General features: G+C 32.1%; 3 protein-coding genes, 1 long non-coding RNA gene and 1 pseudogene across 7 annotated transcripts; 3 read left to right on the forward strand and 2 right to left on the reverse strand.

The window, feature by feature from the left end:
• Positions 1-459: 459 nt before the first annotated feature.
• LOC131645028 (multiple organellar RNA editing factor 9, chloroplastic-like) lies at positions 460-3,803 on the forward strand. Its single transcript, XM_058915685.1, has 5 exons — positions 460-889; positions 2,339-2,436; positions 2,534-2,599; positions 2,693-2,875; positions 3,446-3,803. Exons 1-4 carry the CDS (start codon positions 510-512, stop codon positions 2,872-2,874), a joined length of 726 nt encoding a protein of 241 aa, XP_058771668.1. The 5' UTR covers positions 460-509; the 3' UTR covers position 2,875; positions 3,446-3,803.
• A 706-nt stretch (positions 3,804-4,509) lies between these two features.
• On the forward strand, positions 4,510-5,994 carry LOC131645027 (uncharacterized). Its single transcript, XM_058915684.1, has one exon. It carries the CDS (start codon positions 4,831-4,833, stop codon positions 5,845-5,847), a length of 1,017 nt encoding a protein of 338 aa, XP_058771667.1. The 5' UTR covers positions 4,510-4,830; the 3' UTR covers positions 5,848-5,994.
• A 5,475-nt stretch (positions 5,995-11,469) lies between these two features.
• Positions 11,470-13,098, forward strand: LOC131624462 (uncharacterized). Its single transcript, XM_058895400.1, has 2 exons — positions 11,470-12,078; positions 12,222-13,098. The coding sequence occupies exons 1-2, from the start codon at positions 11,649-11,651 to the stop codon at positions 12,275-12,277; spliced, it is 486 nt and encodes a 161-aa protein (XP_058751383.1). The 5' UTR covers positions 11,470-11,648; the 3' UTR covers positions 12,278-13,098.
• Positions 12,920-15,295, reverse strand: LOC131597593 (neryl diphosphate diphosphatase, chloroplastic-like; annotated as a pseudogene).
• Positions 15,296-21,557: 6,262 nt separating this feature from the next.
• Positions 21,558-24,923, reverse strand: LOC131624470 (uncharacterized). 4 transcript variants are annotated; one of them, XR_009290605.1, is made up of 8 exons: positions 24,658-24,922; positions 23,947-24,297; positions 23,684-23,774; positions 23,469-23,529; positions 23,262-23,393; positions 22,975-23,166; positions 22,640-22,744; positions 21,558-21,751 (listed from the first exon to the last, which is right to left on the reverse strand). It is a non-coding gene; the product is annotated as an uncharacterized LOC131624470 (long non-coding RNA). The 4 variants fall into 4 exon arrangements; XR_009290604.1 differs by having other exon boundaries at positions 23,725-23,774; positions 24,658-24,921; XR_009290606.1 differs by having other exon boundaries at positions 22,635-22,744; positions 23,469-23,774; positions 24,658-24,923.
• Positions 24,924-26,782: the final 1,859 nt, after the last annotated feature.

Raw genomic sequence — 26,782 nt, forward strand, 5'->3', positions numbered from 1 at the left:
CTCTTACCACTTGTAAATTTTTGTTGTCACCATTTATACTACACTTATATTTTTACACCAATAGAGCCCAAAATAATAATATCTGGATCTTTTACTTTTTCTTCTTTAATACACGATTTTTTAGTCTTTGATAAGAATGACATTTTTATGTGAGAATATGAGAATGAATCTAAACCATTAGATATTAAAATAAATGGTAGAGATTACGTGTCATTCTTTTTTTCTCTCTCTCCTCCATCATTCTCATAAGATACGTCATCTCTCTATATAAATATAATTGGTTGTAGTTTAGTAAAATTATACGTATTTAGAAATATTAGGTGCTAGAGGGGTAGAAGTCTTAAATGGGTAGTATGGAGTTAAGTTTGAGAAATGGGGTTGATATTAGTAGAGTCCATTAAGACCTAGCCCATTTAACTGTTAAAACGACGTCGTATAATAAGATACATCAATTGTTCACTCTTCATCTGCACTAACAGGTTGACCGTTGAACCTTATCGTTGTTTACAATGGCATTGTCACAAACTCGTTCTCCATTTCTCAACTTCGTTAACCCATTTCCAATGGCAACACTTTCTTCCTTCACCATCTCCTCCAAAACCCTAACCCTAACCCTACCTAACCACCCCAAAACCTCATCTCTCAATTTCAACGACCTCTCCATCCGTACCAAAATCCGTACCCGGAACCCTATCCAGATTCGCGCGGCGGTCAATGAAGATTTTCTCTCCAACAAAGGCGGAAGCAAAGAGCAGAAGGAAACGATTATGCTTCCCGGTTGTGACTACAACCATTGGCTCATTGTAATGGAGTTTCCTAAAGACCCTAAACCCTCTCGGGAACAGATGATTGATACTTACCTTCAAACTCTTTCTACTGTCTTGGGAAGGTTCGTTTTCTACCGTTGCTTCTTCTCTTTTCGTAATTTCGAATAACGTTTGGGATTTTCTGTTGAATGGAGTTGGTTGTTGTAGAGATATACTGATACATGATGTTTTGAAATTGAGAATAGTTGCAATTTTTTTTCTATTGATTGTGTTTTTAAATCTGAATGTTTAGTTTATCTTTTGGAAGAGGCGCAAAACAATTCTAGAGTTGTAGAATTTGTTTTGGAATGATTTTGAAGTGTTTCGTTCTTCTGAGATATAGTAATTGATTCGGCTGTTAATTCTACTTGAAGCTAGGATTTGTAGCTTTTGAGTTTTATGTAGCACCGCAGAAGAAGGCGTGTCTGTGTCCATGTAGGACACTTGCACCGACACTTGGGATTAAGTTTCATTTATTCATTTTTTTTCAAATTATTACTGTTGTAGCCGTGTCAGTGTCGAGGTTGTGTTTCGGGTGTCTGTACTTCATAGTTTGAGTTTAAACGTGATTAATACAGGGAAAGGGAAAATTACTGTTCAACTTTTAAATCACTTCCCATTTAGCTCACTTTTAAACATAATCAATTTATTCAAAATCAATTTTTTTTCATCGCTAAGCCAAACATACGCCTGGATTCTGATGTATTGTTTTATGGTTCCCAACAATCTAGGATATATAGCAAAAGTGTCACATAAATATCTTGTTCAGCATGGTTCAAATATGACTCGATACATAGTATGTTTTCTTGTTGAAGTCTACCAGACAAACTGAAGTTATGTGTGCTGTAGATTTAAATTTTGAAGTCGAAGAATGCATTTGGGTAGTTTTGATAGAAATGTATCACTTGAGTTTAGTGGAAAATTTTAATGCACATCTCTATGACCTAAAATGCGGTTTGAGACTAAATGATGTGCAGTAATGAACTAACAAACAAGTTAACTCAGTGTTGTTAATGAGTGGTCGCGGGTCATGTGAGACGAGATATGATTAGGAACAAAATCATTAGAGAAGTAGTTGGCTACTGTTGGACAAATTATGGAAGTTTCATTTATATGGTTTTGAATGTATGGTGAAGACCTATAGAAGTATGAATGAGGATGGTAGACCTAATGAAAGATAGTTCAATAATTAGAGACAAGGAGTGGCTAAGAAAAATTATGGGCCAAACCATCAAGAAAGACTTAGAGTTAAACAACCTATTATTAGATATGATTCATATTAGGGCATTGTGGCTCATCTTATCCATATTGACTGCACCGTCTTGTGGAATAGAATTAGGTTATCATTGTAAAAGATTTCATTGGCGGTTGATATACAATGGTAATGATGGATTCTATTTTTATGGGGGATATGTACATGGAATAAAATGGAATCTGTTTTGTACAACATGGTAATGATGTATTATGTTGTAGACAACCTTTGCTATTATGAATGCAAAAGTAATAGATGTGTTGGTGGTTGTGTATATCAGCATGGAAGAAGCAAAGAAGAACTTGTATGCCTTTAGCACCACAACTTACACTGGATTTCAATGCACTGTTGATGAAGAAACCTCCGAGAAATTCAAGGGTAATGTTTCTTATTGAAATTTATCTTGATAATTTTTTATTTGCTACTTGACGAAGTATTACCATTCATCTCTTATTTTTGCTTGCTCCATTTATAGGTTTGCCTGGCGTTCTCTGGGTCCTGCCAGACTCATACATAGATGTTAGAAATAAAGACTATGGAGGTTACTTTATCAAGTTTACCCTAATTTATCATGTTTATACAATTCTACCTCTTGATAATATTGTCGCTAAATATGTATACTTTTTAATTTTAGGTGACAAGTACATAAACGGGGAAATCATTCCTTGTAAGTACCCTACTTATCAACCAAAACGTAGTGGTGGATCAAAGAGTGATGGTGGTAGAAGGTATGAAAGACGGAGGGATGGTCCTCCTCCTGCTGGGCGTCAAAAGCCAAGACAGGAGGCAGCTGCTTCAGATTCATCCTCTACTTGAGGTAGTCAATTTCATTCTCTGTTCCACTCTGGATGTTACTGATCTTCTCTTTCCTGATTTGTAATGTGATACACGTCGTGGATTCAAGACTTCTACTCAAGGGAGAATTAGGATTTTTTTTCCAAATAGGGAATGAAAATGGGTTTCCTCGGAGATGGAAATTCATTTCCTGGGTTTAATCAAATCGTTAATCTTTCCTCAATTGTTGTGTGATGTTTCATTAGTTTTTCCTGTGCATTTTGTTAACCATATCTTTCTCAAAAGGGATTGAAAATTTGTTTCCTTGGAGATGGAAGTTCATTCGCAAGGTTTTATCAATTTGTTAATTCTTCCCCAATCGCTGTATGTTTGAATAGTTTTTCCCCTGCTTTTTGTTAACCATATCTTATCTTTCTCAAAAGGAAATGAGAACGAGTTTCCTTGGAGATGGAAGTTCATTCCCTGGGTTTTTATCAATTTGTTAATTCTTCCTCAATTGCCATGTGAAGCTTCATTAGTTTTTCCCGTGCATTTTTTGTGAATCATATCTTATTAAACTCTCCGAGTTCTTATTTTTACTTTTTTGTTGCAGCCTTCAGGTGGTTTTCAATTTTGTTGAGAGTAATTCCAAAACAAAGAGGATTGCTACTCCTTATCAAGGCATTATCATGCTCATATAACAACTAGAAGCTTAAACCTATGTTCGATTCTCATCAGATGCAGTGTTACATATAGTTTACAGCACGATCAAGTGGTCATTTCAGAAATTATCTTCATGAATGTGTGCTTTTGAACTGTGTCTATGAGATGTAAGACTTGTGTTAGGGTAGTTTGTTTGTATAATTTGGATTACTTATCACTCAAACAGTTTGTGCTTTTGTGATAAGTATTTCATTGGATTGTGACATTTTGAACACATAATGACGGATAGGTACGCAACAGTTATCCGATGTTGTGCATATTTAGTTTTGACATTGGCAAATTAGTTAATTGCGGTGCATAATTACATCAGCCATCACAAGCGGCCAGTGGGTAGGTCTGAGTTACTGGCTGATCAAGATGATCTAGATTTTAAGTTCGATATTATGTGCCTATTTGTTTCAATTTTTTTTATACAAAGCCCAGACCGTCAATCATTAGACGGCCGAGATGCGTGTGTGGCTGCATTGCTGCACCTAATCCAAATTCCCAGCGAGCTACCCACTCATATTCATATAAGTATCAGTTAGGGGTTTCAAAAGATTTGATAATATCTACAGGTATCAGGAGTATCATGAATGTGTTAAGAATTTTAACAAAAAAATTTAAAAAGGTCAAGGCAGTAGTATTATGTTTCACCAAAAACTCTTGTCAATGATTAAGGATTCTTTTTATGTCATAGTCAGACCACTATGTTTAAGGACAAGGATTGGTTCTGCAGTATCCATCAGCTTTTGAAAAGAATATTCTAACTTCAACTTTAAACAAATGAAATGGCCAATTTGCCATCCATGGCCCTTGCTTTGCTGGTTATAATTGACATATCCAATTTGTCCTACATGTCCTCCTACCCAATAGCTCTACATGTCCTACTCAACTCAACACTTTACTTTTTAAAACACAATTCAAGTTTTTTTTTTCATTACAAATATTATGGACTAATACTGATTATATTTCAAGTGGTTTCACTTTCACCTAAACTAGCTTATGTTCATGATTCATAAAATTGAGACCAAGATAATCTTAAAAACCTTGTATCACTTTTTATTGACTTTATGACCCTATGTTTGGTGAGTGATAATGTTGACACATGTTATTATAAAATTGTTTCCTTTGTGCATGTGGACATTTTAGCATAGATAAGAGTTCTACGGTGGGTGGGTGAGATAGTACCAATCCACTTAATAGCTTTAAATGTGAAGGAAAAAGCATAGTTTGGACCTTTGGTTGAAGTGATTAACCTCTTTTGAAGTTTCCATCTTCAATCTCCAATGAACCATGGCCTACTACAACTCTTCATATTCTGGATCTGATTATGGTGAGTACAATTTCAACTCTTATTCTGTCAATTATGATTATGATTATGATCAAGTTTCATCTTTAATGACTTACAATAGCTATGATTACAATCAACCAAATCATGGGTATGATTCAAGTTCATATTTTTCTTATCCTAGTTATTCAGATCATAGTTATAATAATAACCACCAAACCATAGCATATTCCACCACAAGTTTTAGTGACCCTAAATATCTTGTGTATGATCCCAATTATGGTATGACTCAGCTTGTTCTCTCTTATTCTACCTTGGAATTCAATGAACCTGGTTTTGATGAATATGATCCAACTCCTTATGGTGGTGGCTATGACATTGTTGAAACCTATGGCAAGCCTCAACCACCTTCGGATAAGATCTGCTATCCGAAGGTGGTTCAGGCTCCAAATCAACCTCCAATTCCAACTCCAATTCCGGTTCTGGCTCCAAATCCAACTCCAACTCCGGTTCCAGTTTTGGTTCCGGTCCCTTTGGAGGATGCGAAAATTGAAGAGAAAGTAATCAAACCACAAAATGAAACCATAGATCAAATTGCTGTAGAAAAGCCAAAGTTAGAAGATAGTACTATAAAGGAAACTACCGAGGCTTATGAAGACGAAAAAGCCGAAGATAGTGATTATAGTGAGGAAAATGATGCTGAAGATGAAGATGACGACGACGACGATGATATCAATTCGGGGTCTAATTACGAGAAGGAAGTGACTCCTCCTCAATATTATCCAAGTGGATATGGTTTAGAAACTTTAGATATATGTGAGAGTTTGTTTGGTCATTGGCCTTGCCTGGCAAAAATGAAGAGAGAAAACTGTTGTAATGGATCAATTCATAGAGAGAACCATTGTCAAGAGAATATGTGGAAAGGAACTGCAGATTATCTGTTTGGGACTCCATATCCATATGGTGGGAGAAGAGATGATGATTATGGAGGAGAGTTTGTGTATGGTTATGAAAGGCATTGATTATAGTGATGAATCATGGTGATAGAAATGAAATAGTTTGTTTGAATATGTAATGAGAGAATTTGAAAGATGTAAAGGTTGTTTATGTTGTAAGAATAAATGTAGCAATTTGGTTGAAAGATTGAAAAGAATAAATTTTCATGTTTACATGCTTTGTCCTATGGTTGTAGTTTAAGAGCTAATAGTTTGATGAATAATTTGTTGTCCATGATGCTTTTTCTACAGAATGAGTGTATTCAACATTGAATTCATCAGTTTGTAAAGTAGATTATAAATCCTTCAAATTCAAGTCACCCATGCTCTTTTTTATTTATTTTTGGTCAAAGTCATACACGCTCTTTATTACTATTAACTTTAATTTTTTTTTCTTTCTATATCTTATATTCAATATTTATTTTAATCATAAATCTTTAAAATAGATCAATTGAGTCTCTTAACTTTACGAGTTGAATCATATTAGTCTTTTCCGTCTATTTCTGCTAGTCAAAGTCAATAAAAAAGACTATGCAGCATTGACGTGAAATGTCACGCGGGTTAGACTAATTTTTGTGATTGATGTCTGATTTAGTGATACAAAAATTGGTCTGTAAAAATATTTTCTAGGTTTTGATAACTATCTCCATCTTCGTCAAATCTGTTTTTTTGATTTTTTTTTGGGTGTAACGAGCCCTCTCAATCCGCCTCTCCACTTTCCTCACTCTCAGTCCATTCAAATCAGATAAACCCTTTTCTTCTCCATCTTACACTAACTACTATAATTGATATAATTGATATGTGAAATCCTAAGAAACTATTGTGGAAGTGGTGATGTTTTTTTGTTGTTCTTAAGGGGAAAACTAGGAGAATAAATTGGTAGCGGTGATGAAACTATTGAGCTAAAGGCGGTAAAGTTCCAAATTTTGGTGGATTTGAAAGTGACCAAACCAAAAAAATCAAAAGGAATTAAGCAATTTCTAGAAATAGAGTTAGTTTAATAGAGATTATGGTAAAATAAAGTTTTCTTATTATGTTTTTCTCTCTTTTGGGATAATGATAGCAATGTTTACAATGTTGTTGAAGTTAAAAATCCCAACTTTTTTATGAATTTTATGTGAGAAGCGCACAATTTTATTAAGAGTTCTACATCAAACTTTAAAATCCACTTAACTGCGTTCAAATTACGCTTATTTAGTTTGGACACAAATTTACAAACTTTACTTTACAACTTATGTCAAATTTGGTCTAGCACAAACTATTACATATATTAAACATCCAACCAACTAGAATAAGGGATTGTTGACATATATACTATTCTATTGCATATGCCTATAGACACATATTTAACTAGAGCTTAAAGTGATTGCCTATGGAATACTCACGATATTCCAATTGCTCATATCAAATATGTCTATCACCTTTTTAAATATAATCTTTCTAAAAGAGACATAATTTTATACTATTCTTCTCACTATAAATTTCTATCCAAAAAATCTACTTAGGATCACCTAAGTCTCTCATGTAAAGCTCATTTATCAACCAAATTTTTGATTTATTTGCAAAACGTAAATGATTTGCAACAGTTAACATATCTTTATATAATAACAAGAAAATACAACATCTATCCGCAAGACTCCAAACATAAATACAACAATCATACTAAAACTTTCTATAGCAAATCTCAAACATGTATAAATCAAAGCGGTTGTAACATTATCTTGGAGACTACTTTAAACCGTAAAAAGACTTCTCAATTTACAGATTATGTTGCCTTTTCCAGTAACATTGAAATCCTATGGCTTCTACATGTAAATATATTCATTTAAACTACCGTGAAGAAATATTGTCTTCACATCCATCTACTTTAAATGCATGTCTCAGATGCTTATAAGATTAACATTGCCTTGCTAAAAGTATCTTTGATGAGTGGAAGAAAAATATCGTCATAGTCAATCCCTATTTATTTGTGAGTACCCCTTTTCTAGAAGACTAGCCATACATTCTCCTTTCATTTTTCAATTACTTTTGGTTTTGTCTTGTACATCCAACAATTAGTACCCTTTTCCCTTAGAAAGTTGAATAAGCTCATACATCTGATTTTTCTTCAACGACTTTATCTTCTCTATTGTAGCACACATCTACTTATCTTTCTCCTAACTAGCTATAGCCTCGTAAAAGGTTGTTGGATCTCCAAAACTAGTAAAAAATGCACAAGTTACCAAATTTTCATATGAAATTCTCTATCACGCACAAGAGAATAATAATGTCATCCATCTGAATCTTAAATTCCATGATGAATTTCACTATTAAATTCTACTTCAACTTATGATTCATATACTACCTGCACATTTCTACTTAAATATAAATGGATTAAATATGTTTTTGATCCCTATAAAATTATTAAATTTTGTTTTTGGTCCTTATCAAAAAATGACATTTTTGATCTCCACAAAATTATTATGCACATAGTTTTAGTCCCTACTATTAAACCGATGTGTATTTTTGAATGATTATTTTACACACTTGTTTAGAACGTTATAAAAAGTTCTTCGAAAAAAAAGGAACTCAAAATTTGATTTCTAAGTCAAGATTTACATTACTTTTATCATTATCTTTTGAAATTTAAAAAATTCATATTTAATTCTTTTCATTTTAAATTTTTTTATAATTTGGTAAAGAAATATTTTATAATATTCTAAACAGGTATGAAAAAAATTATTTAAAAATTTAAAAGATTAAGGGTAATTAAACAATTTTCAAAATCTTTAAAAATAGGAAGGACTAAAACTGCATGCATAAAATTTTTATAGGGACTAAAATATGTCATTTTTTGATAGGAATTAAAAATGAAATTTGAAATATTTATAAGGATCAAAAACATATTTAGCCCAATATAAATTAGTAATCAAATACTCTAATAACCATATTATTTGAATCTGAGTCCAATAACTTAAATTCTTTCGCACCTTTTACATAACCAATATCCTCACATCGAAATTGAACTCTTTTTATTTAACATTAAAATTATAAGATTTTTAAAGATAAAAAGATAAATTAGTTTTAAAATTTCCTTACAAGTCAAACATATATTTAATTAAAATTCACAACACCCTTACTCTCTTTTATATCAAACATATATTTAAGTAAATTATCATCACCAGCTACTACTGATTTAGAAATTTTGTTACATGGGCAAAAATTACGGTATATAGTCCGAAGATTATGACACTAATTTTTGTTAAGAGATTTTAGTATTTCAAGTGTTGTAATCGGTTAATACGGGGGTGTAACTGGTTAAAGACATTAAAATAAGTCAAATAAATTGAAAAAAGTTCTTTTGGAGTTGGCGTAATTGGTTACGCATTCGTAGTATTTGGTTATCACAGTTTGTTAATTTATGATATTTCGTAGCTATAACTGATTACGTGTTTTGTGTAATCGAGTTTGACACGATTTTTTTAAGCTCAAACTCGTCTTGTTATAAGTTCACGAACAACTCAGTTCAACTCGTTAGATTCATGTCGTTAGGCCCAACTTGCTTGCTTCACGAACTTAAAAGCCATTTTTAAAGTATATATATTTTTTTATATATTTGACGTTTTAAATTAATATTTTTAAATAGAAAATATATAAATAAAATAAAAGTTATAATTTTAAATTATTTTCTTAAAAAATATAATTGATATGATATTGATTTTGTTTGTATAATTATTTTTTAGAAATATTTTGTTCACTTGATAATATAAATTATCAATTAAAATCGTTAGATAAAAAATATATATGACTAATATTTGGAGTGAGTCTTTAAATATATTCTTAAAGACAATATAATTCATCTTATATATAATCGAGTTGACTCATGATTCTATGAGTCGAACTATATATAGTTCAAGTTTAGCTCATTTAGTTAACAAACTTAGTTTTTCACTTATATTCAATTCATTTGTACCATAAACCAAGTTTAATGGTTTAATTGTCGAACCAAATTCTCAACTATTTTTGAGTTGGTTCGGTTTATTTATAATCCTACTTGTAATGTATAATTGGGGCTGACAATGAACTGAACCAACTCAAAAATAGTTTGAAATTCTGTTCAAAAATTAAATCGTTGAATTAGGTTCATGAACCAAATGAGATGAATATGAACTAAAATTTAAGTTCGTTAACTAAATGATTTGAACTTGAACTATGCATATTTCGACTCGTTAGGTTCGCGAGTCAACTCGATTATATATGAGATGAATTATATTATTTTTAAGAATAAGTTTAAAGACTTGCTCTAAATCCGAGCTCTATATTTTCTTTTAATCTAACTGTTTTAATTGATAATTTATACTTGCTCTAAATCCGAGCTCTATATTTTCTTTTAATCTAACTGTTTTAATTGATAATTTATATTCTCAAGTGAAAAAAATATTTCTAAAAATAATTATACAAATAAAATCAACGTCGTATAAATTTCAATCTTATAATTTTTATTTTATTTTTATAATTATTTTAAAATACTAATTTAAAATGCCAAATATATAAAAAGAATAGATTTTAAAAAATGATTTTTAAATTCGTGAAACAAAAGAGTTGAATCTAACGAGATGAGCCTAACAAGTTGAACTTGTTAAATCGAATTGTTCGTGAAATTCTAACTTAGAATTTGAGCTAAAAAAAAGTTCGTGACGAACTCGAACCGATATTTGAGCTAAACTCATTTTTAACGAGTCAAACCGAACTGAAACGAATTCTACTCGACTCAACTCATTTCCAGCCCATGTACAATTCAATGAATAAAAATAGAAAATTTTCACTCTCATTTACCCCTCTGTCTCTAATCTTCATCTCTTCTCTCTCTCACTCACTCTCCTCACTCATACCCTCCAATATTTATCAATCTTGTAATTGCATCTTTTGACAATTTTTCTCCCATCCTCCCACAACTTGATCAGGAGCCTATTTGGCATCTAAAATCTATTTAATTAATACCTGTAGCCACATTCCTATCCGCATGTTGATCCTCATTATCAACTCCCTATTCTTCTTCTCATCTAAATCAATTACTAATTTAATTTATTCATTAAAAGAAGATCAAAATAATCATCCTCAACAACATTCGACAAAGCATGATTTTAATGATACTTAGTACACTCCAAAAGAAGAAAACCAAGAAAACAAAAAAAAGAAGATATGACTGGTCCCATTCCAAGCGCAAATTAAGGCTAAAGCACCACAAAATAGTGAAAAACATATTCAAAATTTAATGTTCTTCTATTCAACACCATCGTACAAAGTTATCACATACTATAATAAAAAAACATCAGAAATCGTAAAGGCAACGTTGTTTTCAACATGAATCATTTAATAATTTTTATTATATAGTTTTTAATGCACACATTATTCAAATCATCACTATCACCATTCACAAGTCACCACCATCAAACAAACAAACCAACTAATTTTCTTACCATAAATAATAATAATTGATTACTATAATGTAACGTTAACTTTATTCCTTTTCCACCTTTTGTATCTGTCTCTAATTTGTCACACTTCATTGTCACATTACACAATCATAGATTGTAACGCAAGGGTAGTTTTGTAATTTCACACGTTGCATCTAATCTAGTATAATCCATGTAAAACCAACCAACAACCTTGAAATTATTTCAAGTGTCTTCTCTGCTTCCCACTTCTAAATTTTTCAATCATAGTGTTCAAAAAATTGTACTATATCATATGTTACCTTAAAAACATGTTACCTTAAAAACCTTGTCAAAACCTTATTCTGTGTTGTGTCTGTTCATATTCAAAAGCTAATATTTCATTAGCTTCTTATGGCATTCAGAATCAGAATCTTTGTTTTCGTTGTTGTTTTTGTTTTTCATTTGATAGATGGTTATTCTTCTTCTTCTTCAATTCAAGAGGTTCTCCGGAGCCATGGTTTACCGGCGGGGCTATTTCCGGAGAGTGTGAAGTCTTATAATTTGGATCAAAATGGTGTTTTGGAAGTGAAGTTGGATAGTCCTTGTATTGTGAAGTATGAGAATAGAGTGTTTTTCGAAACGGTTGTTCGGGCTAATCTTAGTTTTGGTCAGCTTAAAGATTTGGAAGGTCTTTCTCAAGAAGAGCTTTTTCTTTGGTTGCCGGTGAAGGATATCATTGTGGATGATCCTTCATCGGGGCTCATTCTTATTGATATTGGTATTGCTTATAAGCAACTTTCTCTTTCTCTCTTCGAAGATCCACCCGTTTGTAGATCCCAAGGTACTTCTTTTCTTTCTCGTTGATCATCTGCAGGTAGATACAGTCGCTGCAGACTTTTTTCTGCAGCGGCATATATCTGCAGATGATGTTAGTTTTTTATAACTTGTTATTGTAATTAACAATGGAAAAACTTGTGCATGCAGGGTTTTCAGTGGAGATGGTTGGAAGGAAGAGAATTGGATTTGAAGATCAAAGATAAAAGATTGATGGATGGATGATTATCTACATGGAAAGATGGTTTCTTTTCTATGCTCAATTTTGTTTTTATTAGAAATAGTTATACTGTGGAATGTGCATAGATCTCAAGATGACTCATGAGGATTTTGTGATTAGGTTAGGAGTCACTTGGGAGAAGAAAGAAAGAAAACAAAACTGATGATGGCAGTGTTTATTGTAAAAATTTCTCTGCAATTGTGTGCCACTTTTTTACTAATCCTAAAGGAAAGGCTTAATTTCATCTCATATCTATCATTTCTTTCTTTCTTTATTTTAATTTATTTTTCTTTTTATGTCAATGTTAATTTACTGGCGTTTTAGATTGATAGCGTGCCTGGTATCTGATATAAGAAATGTTGTTGTGTTGGTGTTAGTATCGTGTTTAATATCTGTTTGTATTTCATTATGGAAAATATCGTGTGGTCCATGTTAAAATTAGACTGGTTAAATTTTTTTTTAATTATAATTGATCATATGATTGATCATTTAGTGTTATGTGATTTTCATTTCTGTTATATATCTGCCCTTCCCTTGTTTAAATTAAACATGAACTTGTTTGATTAGATTCAAATAGTGTTGACACAAATTGTTCAATAAAAAAAATACAACTTTTGAGAGTCTACTACTAAATGCACATAGCATTAACATCAACCAATGACTTGACAAATTTGTGTAGATTGATGAGACTTGGATTACTCTCATAATGGTACATGAGAGGAACCATTCTTGCAACATTAACACAAAATTTGATAAATGATGACGAAAATATTGGATTTGGGATTATGATTTCTTGATTGAGACACTTCCATTCACTTGAAATCATGTTAGCAACATGTTTTCGCGCTTCTTCAACTGAAATGTCTGGGTGTTCATTCATGTAGCAATCAAGATACGATCCATCAAAACCATTTTGATCTTCATTCTGAATTCATGTAAGAAAAATAATTTAAATCATTAGAATTCAACATTTAAAAAAAGTCGTATTTTAATAAACAAATCATAGATGTAAAATTGTTCGGTTCATTTGCACCCGTTTTTCTTAAATAGGGTGTAATATATCATCTATTTATCTGATGATAGATGATATATTACACCCGTTCTAAAACAGGTGTAAATTCTTGATACATTTTTTATCTGATGAGTTTACACCTGATCATAATGGGTGTAATATGTTTAAAATACGAGTGTAAAATCATCTTCTTGCATTAGTGTAATTAGTGAAGAATAAACTATTTTACCTTATCTCCTTCTAAATCATCGTAAAGACGAAGAATTTTCGCAACCGAATACATAATATTTGGAAAGTCATCATCTAAAATAGCAATAGTTTCCTTTGTTATTTCTTGAGTATGATCAAAAAGGAAGGATGCATGGATAAGTACAAGATGCACTCCAGGACTAACTATTCCATTCTTCAAGTACTCATCTGCCTTTGGCAACTCACCAGAATTCAACCAATGTGCATCTTTCAACATAGAATTTAAATATCTTATCCACTGTTTCACACAAATGCTTCATTAGTATATAACATGTAATTTCTAAAAATAATCGACACGATCAAGTATATAAAAACACACTTAATTGATTAGTTTACCGATTTTTTAAGCGTCTCAATAGGGTTCAATCCATGCTTTTTGTAGACCTTTTCGGCGAAATCATTGGTAATCTTATATGTAAAACTTAAACAAATTTTCATGAAGTCTGGAAGTTCCTCTATACCAGTCAAATTCCATCTGAATCAAGAGATCAATTCATCATATATTATTTTTGATTAAGTGATTAAAAACACAAACATTCGCGCGCGTGTGCGCACATAATCAACCGACTCCACGAATAAATTTTCACAAGCATTTTCATATATTGATCTTTGATTTTTTTTCGAAATTTCTACCTTTTAGCCGTGTCTGTAAATAGATTAAGTTGGTCTAATGTCGCATGAACATCAAAAATGTCATCGATAACATAAATTAGAGCGATAACTTTGGTAAGCTCAATCCTTTGCTCCGAAAAACTTGGATCGGTAGAGCATGCCATGGGCCACATGTACCATTTGAGTGGTTGATAATGAGCAAACTTTGGATCCTTACCCATTTCAAGTTCTTTCCACCATCTGTTATATAATATAAGCAAAATGAACGAAAAACGCGTCATAAAATATAAGCAAAATGAACGAAAAATGCATCGTTTGAAGTTAAGAAACTGACTTGGAAACTTGAATGATTTCATTCTGATTCATGAACCTGACTATGCTGGAATTGATCTTAGCTAGTTCCTTTAAACATGTTCATTCATTATTGTACTTCAAACCACTTAGGATTATGATTTTATCCATGAACCTTGATAAGCCATAGTGAAGTGGATATTGAAGAGTGTTTGTAACATGTATAGTTTCACTGTGATTTTGATTTCTTGATAACCATTCATGAAGAAGCTCACTAGAAAGAAGCCTGATTTCGTCGAGACCGTATTCTCCTTCAATACATAGCTTGGATGCTTCATACATAGCAATGAGACCCTTTACATCATCACCATATTTTTCTCTAAAACTTCTTTTGTTACTCATCAAGCTGTCAAATAAATCTGCTCACCCATTACATTTCATGTTTAATTAGTAACTAACTCATTCAAAAATATTAAAGAATCATTTTAGTGTAGATCATCATTATGTTAGATTTATTTAACATTTTGTGGCTACAATCCATTATTATTTTGTTTGTGAAAAAATGGGTTGATCGTGATTCTGATGGGGTGCATAAATAGGTTCCTTAATTGATTAAGTGATCGTTTTCATTAAAGCCTAAGTATCTGAAATCTAATTGGTGTGGGTAAAAGTGTGGACTTTTAACCCTTGGCCCATAATGGGTAAGGACTAGGGTTATATATATTATTTGGCTAGATCCCCTCTGTAATCACCAAATTAGAAACATAATTGACGGTTCCACAAATTGTCCCATTGAGAGTTGTAAACGAGAGTGTGAGATACAGAGGAATATGCAGTCATTTATCTTTTCAGAAATGTCTTCAAAAATATCCCTAACAATACGTTAGAAGAATCTCATGAAATATCTTCTCAAAGAAGGCAATATGACGAAAAAGATCACATGTGCTTCAAAGTTTCAAGAGAACACGATGACACTGAGGTAACATCTCTAACATATGATCAAATGTTTAAGCTAAGTGTTAATCTTAGTAGAGATAAATATAAATTAGAAAAGAGATTTGTTAAGTTAAGTGCTAAGTGTTAAACTTATTGTTTCTCCACCCGTGAGAGATGTGTTATTAACATTAAAACGAGGGAGAATGTGGACCTATGTGTTTGTAGTATAATGTCTGCAACAATTAGTTCACCTAAATAATTTTAATGATGACAAGATAAATCTTTATCTTAAGTGATGATTAAGTTGTTATACACGGGAGATCAAGATGTCAAAGTTAATCTCTTAATTATAACACCTAATGTTAAGCGGCGTTTCATGGAATTGTTGATCGTCTCCACTCAAGCAATCTCAATTATGTTGGTGTATATAAGGAAATCTTATCATGTCTCATCAGATAGAAGAAGTCAAATCCCAGATGAAGTGTCGAATCATTGATGTTTCTAGCAAGGAATCTTAAATATTCAGAGATTATGAAAGAGAGGAAGTGTGAAAAGCTCACTTGGTCCGTGTCTGAGTGATTAGATTTTTTTAATTGATATTAGAGTAATTCTTAAATTTTTAAGACAATGCGCATACTCACTTAAGTTTGTTTAGGCCTTTCTATTTTATAAAACTAACTAAAACCTTTGGATGAACCATAATTCTTGTGGAATTGATAAATGTTGTTCTTAAACATTTAAGAGGCTTTTATACACTGCTTAATCGATTAAGGCTCTTAGGAAATCGACTTGAGCAGGGAATAAAATTTTCTAATTGATTTAGAATACTTCTAATCCATCATGACTCTAAGTGTTGTAGGTTTTCCTTTTAAGGAATTAGGGTTTCCGTTTTATGAATCACATAATCGAGTAGATCTAAGGAATAAGCGTTTATGAATATTAAAAAGTTCATGAATAGTTTTTTTTAAAACAAATTTCTTACCTATAAATAGAGGACTCTCTCACTTTCAACCTACATCAGAAAGCATGTATTGAAACATTTTCTCACTCTCTACTCCTTTTCTTTCCATTTCTTTCATTTCACTAATAATACCTTAGTGCTTTAAGGGTGAAAATACCGGTGAGATATTTTCTTTGTGTATTTTGGTGCATGATTGATATTGTAATTTTTGCAAGATATTTTTATCTTTTGTGGAATATCTCTTGTAATAAAATTCTATTTGTTTTGTAAGATTATCTTTGCAAATCTCCGTTTGAGTAGTGAGTTTCACTTGTTATAAAAGCTCTCATTTTAGTTTGTGAGTTTAGTTTGGTGTAAAAGCTCTCATTTTGTATCGAGATTATCCAAATATAAATTTTGTGTTTGGGGGATAGTTAGTGTAAAACTCCAAGTTAATTAGTAAGAAAGGCCGTTGGCATAAATTGTAAAAAGTTCATATCTATAATGGAAACTGTCAAGAAGAAATTCTTAAGGAGAGCAGTAGGTCAAATGGTTAGACAAAATTTCTATAAATCCCTTATGCATCTTTCTTATCTCGTATCTCTTTTTTACTTTTGTTATTTGCCTTTATGTGATGTGCCTTCCTCTCTTCTTCACTTTGATTTCTTTCTATTTATTTATTCTGCTAATTACTCTTTGTTTAAGTTATAAAACTATTTTATACAATTGTTTGCACTAATGATTTTTTAATTGAAAATCATTTTTCAAAACAACATAATTCAGACTCTCCTCTTTTATTTGAAATCACTTGTCCAATATGTATACTATTGTCCCGTTTTATATGAAATAAGGATTATAGAGTTACAATGTTTTGTTCTCTCTACCAAATGTCTTGTTTTCCTATCACTCAAATTGATTGATGATCTATCAATAAAGTGATTATGCAAGGTTATTTATAACATACCTTAGCACCCACTCAATTAAAATTAACTCTCTTAATCAGAATTTTAAAAATCAAACCGGGCATTAAACCATTAAGAGTACTGAGTTATTGGTTTATTGGTCGAATCACTAAGTCATTAGTCGAACCGCATGACTAAATCATATTAAATCATATAGCTCGGTTGAATAGACCGGCCGTTATACAAAACTATATACATATAAAATCTGTCGAACCGGATGATTCATTCTCTACAAAATATAAATAACACTTAATTTTTTTTGAAAATATCATATCACAAATAAATTCCCCGATTCATAATTTAAATTTAAATTTTAAACATAGGTATCACACATAATAAAATAGGACAAAATTACAAAATATAATTGCTAACAAAGTTTAATCGCAATATAATCTAGTTTTGAACATCAATTCCACTGATTTTGTTAGTAGCCATGAATTGTGTGATTTTGCACTTACATTTCGCTTGCTAAGACAAGGAGGTCATTATGTTAAACCAGGTTAGGATTTTTTATTAATTCTTCCAACAATTTATAGAAGTAATTTTTGATGATTAGAATAATATTTAATAATTAGTTATTCTTTTGTTTTTTTCTTGTAACGATTTTTCTGTAAAAGATTTTTACTGAGAGTAGTGTTTAAAAATCAGACCAGACCAGTCGGTCGGACCAGTCGAACCGAGAATCGACTATATAATCGGTCTGGTTTAATTGTTGGATCGGATATGTCATTGAACCGATCAAAATCGGTGTAAATCGCTAAAATCGAAAAAACCTACAGTATTCTTGAACCGACAGTTTAAGTGTTTTTTAAATTTTTTTTATTTAAAAAAATTAAAACGATATCGTTTTGATTATTTTAATAAAAAATTAAAAGAAAAAATAAAAAATAAAAAATAAAAATAAGGAAGTTGTGGATGCGGTTGATTTTGTTGTAGATGGTTTTGATATCGAAGAAGGAGATTCAAACATCGAAATAATTTTTCCTTCCTTAAAATTAAATTTAGTAGACAACGGAGTTATTTAGTTATAAATTATTCTGTTCAACGTTAGTGATATTGATGCTGCCTCTGCTCCCTCCCCCGCTGATTTACTTATACCATTCATGCATCATATCATGTCATACCATCATATTCATTTCATGTATATTTTATTTTGTTTTCATGATGCTTTTCCTCTTTTACCTTTTCCTAACCTCTAATTCAAAATTCAATTTTGAAAAGAAAAATATTTTCTAACACTCTCTCCCTCTCTCTCGTCCTCTCTCTCTCTCTCTCTCTCTCTCTCTCTCTCTCTCTCTCTCTCTCTCTCTCTCTCTCTCTCTCTCTCTCTCTCTCTCTCTCTCTCTCTCTCTCTCTCTCTCTCTCTCTCTTCTTCTTCTTCTTCTCTCTTCTTCCTTCTTCTTCTTCTTCCTTCTTCCTAAAGGTGCGATTTGTATTCTTCTCCATGCTACAGATGCTTATTCAAGATATGAAATTAGAAGGTCTTCCCTCTCTTCCTCTTCCTACAGATGCTTCTTTCTGTTGTTTACCACCGGTTCGGTTCCACCTTTCATATTTCACCGCCACTGTCGCTATTTGAGGAAAAGGTGTGTTCAATGTTGATGATTTAGGATTTTAGGGTTTACATGTTTCCACCGTTCATATTTCCCTCTCTTACTCTTCTTTCTTCTCTCTTCCTTCTCTTCCTCTTCTTTCTGATTCAGATTTGGACAAAGGGAATAAAGGGCATGTGACTAATTTGTTGAGAAAGTTTGGTATTGTCAGAGAAACTCATATGTGGTAAGAGATCTTAGCTCATATGTTTGGTTATATTTTTGAAATTAGGGTTTTGATTTTGTGGTTTTATCGTCGGTGTTCGATCGCAGATCTGAAGTGTAAAATGATTTTGGCATCATGGTTCTGTAGAACAAGAGAGAAGGAAGCAAACATATTATGAGGTACCTTTGTTTATCTATGTATCTATCTCAATCCAAATGCAGTAAAATAGTCTATGAGGCTTCTGTTTGGTTTATTTTTAAGGTTGATCTGATAACAACTTTCACAAAAGGTGGTATATAATGCAGTTAAAGGGATTGATTTTCTTAGAAAGTTAGGGTTTTGATTTTGTGATTAGGATGTTTGTGGTTGATTTGATGATTTTGTGGTTACTTTTTCAGGATATATTGATGATGCTTTTCCTTTCAGACTTGCAACGTTTGCAAAATGATTTGATGTTATGAGGTTAAATAGTTTATCTATGTACTGTCTCAAGCACTAAGTTTGTTTTTATGCAGACTTATAACCTTTCATCATTTTTGGGTATGTAATTAATATGTATGGTTAATGATATTTTGTGGTTTGTTTCAACTTATAATAAATTGCAACTGTCATTAAATACGACCTTCCCACTTTCCAAATTATGGTACATTCCAATGTATAATCATTGGATAGTTCAAATATCATTAAATTGCACCTTTCCACTTTCCAAATTTGAAATCCTTTAAAACAACCATTATATATACATAATGGAAGTCAATTTTTCCCACTCTCTTCACCCAAACCCGTACCAGATACATTACATACCAGCTTCCACAAATTCCAAAGGCCAGGAACAAGTATATCCAAAATGGACCGGGAACGACAACCTGCTGTCAATCTAACTATTAATCACTTTAAGGGTGTTGCAAGTTTGCAAATTGAAGGCCCTCATCATCACAATAGCTATCTAGGTGTTCAAGTTGAAAGTCCTCAGATTCAAAATGGAGATGCAGTTGTTCAACCACGTGGTTAGCCAGCGGGAGTTGATCAACTCCTACATGGAATCACAGTGGTTGCTCAAAGAAGAGACAGAAGGAGAAGGAAAAGACAAACAATAAGGAGAGTAACCAAACATCCAGTCTTCAGTTCTTCGGATGAAGATGAAGCATCGTGGGATTGGTCGAACTTCATGTTAGCTAGGGGATTTTGATTTGATGCTTAGGGTTTAGGGGATAGAATATATATCGTTTTAATATTAATTGGAATTGTTTTTTAATGATGAATTGATATTATAGTTCTTTTCATTGCCATGACAACCTACTTCTTATATTATATGTTACATATTTTTTATTAAATTATTGTTAGTTGTCATATTATTATTGTGATGGTGTGTTGTACATGGATGTTGTAAACTGTTGTGGCTATTATGCCAAACATTGCAGGTGCTAAATCAGAAGGACATAATATCGGGAATCTTAGACATCAAGGCCGCCAATACATACAGTGATCACAACATCAGGTGCTTGGAGGTATTTTTTTCATACTCTGCAATTCGTTTGGAGCTACACTTCTGGTTTGTAGTTTGAATTCTCTCCATGCAATTCAGTTTATAACTCTATTTTAATCTTTGTTGTTTAATATGGTTCTTTACTCCCTGTAGCTTTTGCAACTGTTGATTACCGCTCCAATATTGGTCAAGCTTTATTTTGTTCAACCATAACTTAATTGTATTTGGATCCTTTTCTTTTTCCATCTGGTTGAATTTTGTTTGTTTCTCACTGAGTCAAATTTAACAATGAAAACATAACACACTACTACGGAAAAGGGCTACTAAAGCGCTTTTTTTGGGCTACTAAAGCGCTTTAAAGAGCTGCCAAAGCCAGCGCTGCCGTAGGTAACGACAACGCTTTTGAAACTCCAAAAGCGCTCTGGTAGCCCCCATATAAGAGCCTTTTTTTCAGAAAAGTGCTCTGGTAGCCCCCTATAAGAGCGCTTTTTCCAGAAAAGCGCTCTGGTAGCCCCCCTATCAGAGCGCTTTTTCTGGAAAAAACGCTCTGGTAGCCCCCCTATAAGAGCGCTTTTCCAAAAGCGCTTTCATAGATTGCATTTTTTTATGCTTTTTTTTTAATCTTAGGCAGCGCTTTTAGTAATAAAGCGCTTTAGTAGGTGGCCCTTTAAGAGCGTTTTTTAAAAGCGCTGTCGTTGCTAAATGAGGTATTTTAAAGTGCAACCTGTAATTTAAGCCTCCCAGTTCGACCTGTAATATTTTCGACCTGTAATATATTTTCAACCTGTAATATTTTCGACCTGTAATATATTTTTGACCTGTGATATATTTTCAACCATAGGTAGGACAATATATATATACTAATATAATACTATATATATATATATATATATATATATATATATATATATATATATATATATATATATATATATATATATATATATATATATATATATATATATATATATATATATATATATATATATATATATATACACATAATTATAGTTCCTGTCAAACAAACTAAATCATGTAAAGTATGATATATATACAGAAAGTTTCACATGTAACTAACTCATGTCAAACAAACTAAATCAGTAACATCAACAATATTATACTTCAAATATTGGCAACAGTATGAACAAAGTTAGTAACCACCTAGAGTACTATAATATTATACTTCAAAAGTTTGATCGTTTTCCGGCCTGGTCCTGCAAAGTATGAACAAAACAACATGGTCAATTAAAGGCTCAACAACAACAAAAACAAACATGAAACAAACTATCAGTTTCAAATCAATCCACCAATATTGTAATGTGTCATCAACCCAAGTACCACTGTCATACAGTTTTAAGGAACAAAGTTATTGATGGCTTATATAAGTACTAGATAAGTCAAAATTTTCTTATAAAAGAGAATGGAGGGAGTATATATTAAATTAGGAGAACAAGTTCCAAATCACCATCTCCTTGGCGACGGCTGAGAAGATGAGAATATATTAAGAAATACTTTACTCGATAAACAATTTATTTATTCTTAGATTAAATGCTTTTTTTTCTTTCTATAGCCTTTTAATTTTAATTCTCAATTAAATCAGTTTTTAATTTAATAAATATCTCAAATTTTTATATATTATCTCTCTAAATATCTACACAAAGTATGAGTTAATGTTTTTTTTATCAAGTTAATATTTTTTTGAAAAATTTCTGTAATAAGGATGTTTGAATTTCCTCACTTATATCTTTATTTTGTCCCCTCAAAAAATCAATCATAAAAATAATAACATGATGACAATTTTTTTTTTCAAAAGACTCCAAAAGCAAAATATGTATTAATTCTTAAAAATTACATGAAATTTAATATATTATTAATGGGTAAATTTTTTGAATTAAAACAAAATGCAGGCATTGAAGTGTTGAAATAATGCACATGAATGTAATTTCAAAGCATGATGGAAAAATACAGAGTAATCAAGATTCCATTTATATTAACTAAGCAATGAAATTTTTTCTCTACAACAAAATTATTGGTGCTGATTTCAGAATTTAAAGAAAACTTTTATTTTCATCTAGATTCATAATATAGTCTACGAACTTTACCTCAACCCTTGCACTAGATTTCTTGGAACTAGGTGGGTGTTTGTTTGGTAAAGGTGACTCTAGTTTTCTCTCATTCTCATTTTCTGCTCCACCAAAATGATTGTCCTGCAGTAAAATTGTAAAATACCAAATTCAGATGATAGTTCATTCCAAAGGGGGAATGCCTTTAATTTTGGCATCAGAATGATGATAATTAATGGATTAAGTAAATGAACCAATTCATCAGTCTTGTTCATCCAAAACTGACAGCATAATCTTCAGGCATCAAACTGATTGTGATATTTGTAACTGGCAAACACTACAGCATTAATTCTTAAATGAAATATTAGCTTTACCTTACTTATTGATCTATCATATTCTGAAATGGCTGCAACTTCTAGATCTGGCTTACTCTTCTGGATCTGGCTTACTAACCTGTTCATCAATATCAAATAATTCAGATAATGTCCCTGGAAGAAACTTAAGTCTGGCTTCAAGAGTTTCCCTAAGTTTTTCTCTTTTAGCAACTGCTCCTGTAACTTGTCCACCTGCATGGACATGCTAGTTAACACAATCTCAATTTACATGAGTATGGAGAAAGAGGGGCACGGGGAGTTGGTATGTTCTCTCATAATGAGCTTACATCTCGCTCAAGAACCAGACGGCGCTCTTGCAAGACTTCCTTTCGTTTTTCTACATAAGATTGCAGCTTTGCATTTACTTTGGCTTCCTTTCGTGTTGCTACATAAGATTACAGATATGCATTTACTTTTCCCTGCAACGGAAATTGAAAATGGATAATTGATTCTAACAGATTGACAAGGCTAAATTGAGAAAATCAAGTTTTAACCTCCGCTGCAATTTAGCTTTGCAATTCTGTATTAACAGCTTCAAGCCTCTCCACTTCAGCTCTAAGTATTGTGAGAAACATAAATTAGTGGACAGAGTAAAGTGAACAAAATCAGAAGAGCCGTTTAAGTGACTGCCCCACTTCAAACGGTACTCTAACATTGGAAACATTATGTGAAATGATATAAGTCTAAGATAGTGTTAGATATCTTATACCTTCAAACAGTTCAATTATATATAGAAAATCAATTACATACTCGTTTTCGTCAAGAAAATCAATGGATTCCATGGAAAGGTTCTTGCTTCCCTGGACATAATACAAAAAGAAGGTATCATAACTTGGACTTTATAGTTATAGAATAAAATCGGTTAAGCTGGAAATCTAAAAGCTTTAGCCAATGTAGGGGAAGTGGTAGTGACAAAGACAATTGTCAAGATAAAAGAAAGTCATGTGATTAATCATGAGAAGATTTACTCACAGAATTTTGCCCCAAAACAGTGCGGCGCTGATGCATTGTTCCATTGGACATGGTTATAGATTTGTTCATACATGAAAAAGAGCAAGGAGAATTTAATCTATTCATTGTAGTTTGGTCAGGGGATAATCCTTTAATTATATCAGAGACCTTAGTGGAGTCATTTGCAAAAGCAGTTTTATTTTGGCTTGTGAAATTTTTACAGGGCTCGTTGGACTCGTCTGCACAAGCACTGTTATTCCGGCTTGCAAAATCTTCACAGCTTTTGATATCTTCAGACAGAGGAAATGAGACTCAACCATTTAAAATGAAACTCCACCATTCTGAGCAAATATCCGAAAACCAGAAGACATTCTGAGCAAAAACAAATACCCAAAAATGAAACTCCACCATTTAAAAACTCAAAGCTTTAAACTCACAAAACATCAGAAAAATCAAAATAATAACTATAGGAGAAAATAAATCAGAAACCTCAAACCCCAAATCTGAAACCCCAAATCAGAAAACCCTAAATTATAAAATCAAATACACAACAAATTGCAATGGAGCAGAAAACAAATAAATATACAATCATTCCCTTATCTTTTCGGGATTCAAGATTCAAAGAAAACGAACACGGTTGAGAAGGAGTTGAATCGATTAAAGAAAGGAATGTGCAGCGGAAATCTGATTTTATCTCTTTAATTAAGTTTCAATAGAAAAACAAAAACGCACCTCTTTAATTACGATACTTGACGTAGGCAAAGAATGGAGTTTGGAGGTGAAGTTGCAAATTTAGGATTTGAGACAAGAAGGATGCGACGGCGGCGGAGGTTGAACAGAGACGAGGAGGTTGAACGACAGCGGAGCTGGCGGCGGAGACAGAAACGGTGCAAAGAGCAACTCAGAGAAACTCAGAAATAGAGAAATGAGTTTGTTCGTAAGAGGAGACAGAAACGACGCAAAGAGCAACTCAGAGAAACTCATAAATAGAGAAGTTCTTATTTTTAAAATACCCTACGAAGGCGCTTTTTAAAAAGCGCTGCTACAGGGGTGCCTACGAAGGCACTTTCTAAAAAGTGATCTCAAAGCTTTAAGTATTACCAGCGTTTTTTAAAAAGCGCCTTCGTAGGCACCCCTTTAGCAGCTCTTTTTTAAAAGCGCCTTCGTAGGTTAACATATGGCAGCGCTTTTTTTGGACATTTTTCCGTGTTTTTTTAGTGAAGGTTATGGCAGCGCTTTAAGTAAAAAGCGCTGTCTTAGGGGTGCTGGCAAAAACAACTTTTGGCGTAGTGACATGAACTTGTTACAAATAAATTTGTTATTGTGGTTCATAATCTATTGGACCAAAATTCCCCTGGGTGAGTTCCTTATCTAATTTCATGATTGTATTTCCTTTCTTTTTATTCTATTGAAGTATATGTTATAATATAATTTTGTGAAATGTTAGGACTTTAACTCTGTTAGAAATGTAAGGAAAAAGTTGTTAGTTATTCTGAAGGTTAGTAGTTATAGTTAGGTTGTTAACAATTAATAATTAGTTATAGAAAGTTATTAAAACTGTTAGTAGGTTATTGTTCTGTTAGGATCAGTTACAATGCAGTGTGTGGTTGTATGTAAATATATGTGTGTATGCACGGTTGGCTTGGATATGTATAACTGGAATGTGTTTGTGATGGTTTTAATGTTAACTGATTGTTTAAGGTCTATTGGTTTTTCTGTTAATTGTAATGTGTTTGTGAACTGGATCTGATTTGAGTTTGTATGTATGTGATGGGTAGGAAATGGCAGAGTTGCTTGGCTCAGCTAAATGTCGCGGTGTCGACGAATTCATCATCCAAGAAATCCCAACGTCTCAGTACACAAAAGGTACATGCGGTGATGATCGTTGAAGTGACAAAGGTTGTGTAGTTTGTTTGAATTCTTTTCAAGAATAAGATATGCTGAAAGTACTTCCGAATTTCAGCCACCACTTTCACTTGGATTGTATTAAGATCTGACTTCAAACAAATGCTAATTGTCCTCTTTGTAGAACATACATTTTGGGTAACACGCAGTTTCCGACGAACCGTAACATAGCAGCACCAAGTTCTTCACCGTTGGATTCTCAGTTATTCTCTAACATAGGTAGTGATGAGGATTTTGTAGTGATTGAATTGTGGGGGAGAAGGAGAGCACAACAAAGCACAGGAGAACACTATGATAATGTAAACTGATGCAATTAGATGATTTTTTTTTTTGTATTTTTTTCCTTATTGTTGTATTCTAAATTTTCATTCCAGTTTTTCTGGTAAGATCATTAAATTTGAGAGGGGTTAATGAGGAGTGACATAAAAGACAATTCTTTAATAGAGTTAGTGTGACGCTATTAGAAGTATTATCAAAAATAGTTGCTTTTAGTATTATCAGAAATACTTGATCTAAATTTATTTTTTACATGTTTACTTCATTTTATATAAAAGTTTCAATAAATATAAATCTTATTTGAGGCACCAGTAGAAAGAACATGAAATGTATACAAGTTAAAGAATTGTGGTCCACCTTAAAATATGGTCCATCAATGTAGATCAAGTACTAAATAACCCATAGATAATATCAACACATAAATCAAAAACCTCAACAGAAAGATACCCCAAATAATACACATAGTGCATATTACGTTTCACGTATTATATCCTATATATTATTTTATGAACTCAATGAACAACAACTATATTAAGATAAAAAGACCAAATGAAATATGATCATTACATTATATATGTGATTTTTTTTTCCCAATAACCATTATAAATTGTGACATTACAGAGAACAACATCAGTATCCGTGCTATAAATTGTGACATTACAGAGAACAACATTAG

The sequence above is a fragment of the Vicia villosa genome, linkage group LG1 (assembly GCF_029867415.1).
Source record: "Vicia villosa cultivar HV-30 ecotype Madison, WI linkage group LG1, Vvil1.0, whole genome shotgun sequence".
NCBI classification, from domain to species: domain Eukaryota; kingdom Viridiplantae; phylum Streptophyta; class Magnoliopsida; order Fabales; family Fabaceae; genus Vicia; species Vicia villosa.

Excerpts from the sequence above, each read along its gene's own strand:
- LOC131624462 (XM_058895400.1), top strand. The coding sequence starts at position 11,649 with ATGGCATTCAGAATCAGAATCTTTGTTTTCGTTGTTGTTTTTGTTTTT. Across the intron at positions 12,079-12,221 it reads ACCCGTTTGTAGATCCCAAG|GGTTTTCAGTGGAGATGGTT; the intron begins GTACTTCTTTTC and ends TTGTGCATGCAG.
- LOC131645028 (XM_058915685.1), top strand. The coding sequence starts at position 510 with ATGGCATTGTCACAAACTCGTTCTCCATTTCTCAACTTCGTTAACCCA. Across the intron at positions 890-2,338 it reads CTTTCTACTGTCTTGGGAAG|CATGGAAGAAGCAAAGAAGA; the intron begins GTTCGTTTTCTA and ends TGTGTATATCAG. Across the intron at positions 2,600-2,692 it reads TAGAAATAAAGACTATGGAG|GTGACAAGTACATAAACGGG; the intron begins GTTACTTTATCA and ends TTTTAATTTTAG.
- LOC131645027 (XM_058915684.1), top strand. The coding sequence starts at position 4,831 with ATGGCCTACTACAACTCTTCATATTCTGGATCTGATTATGGTGAGTAC.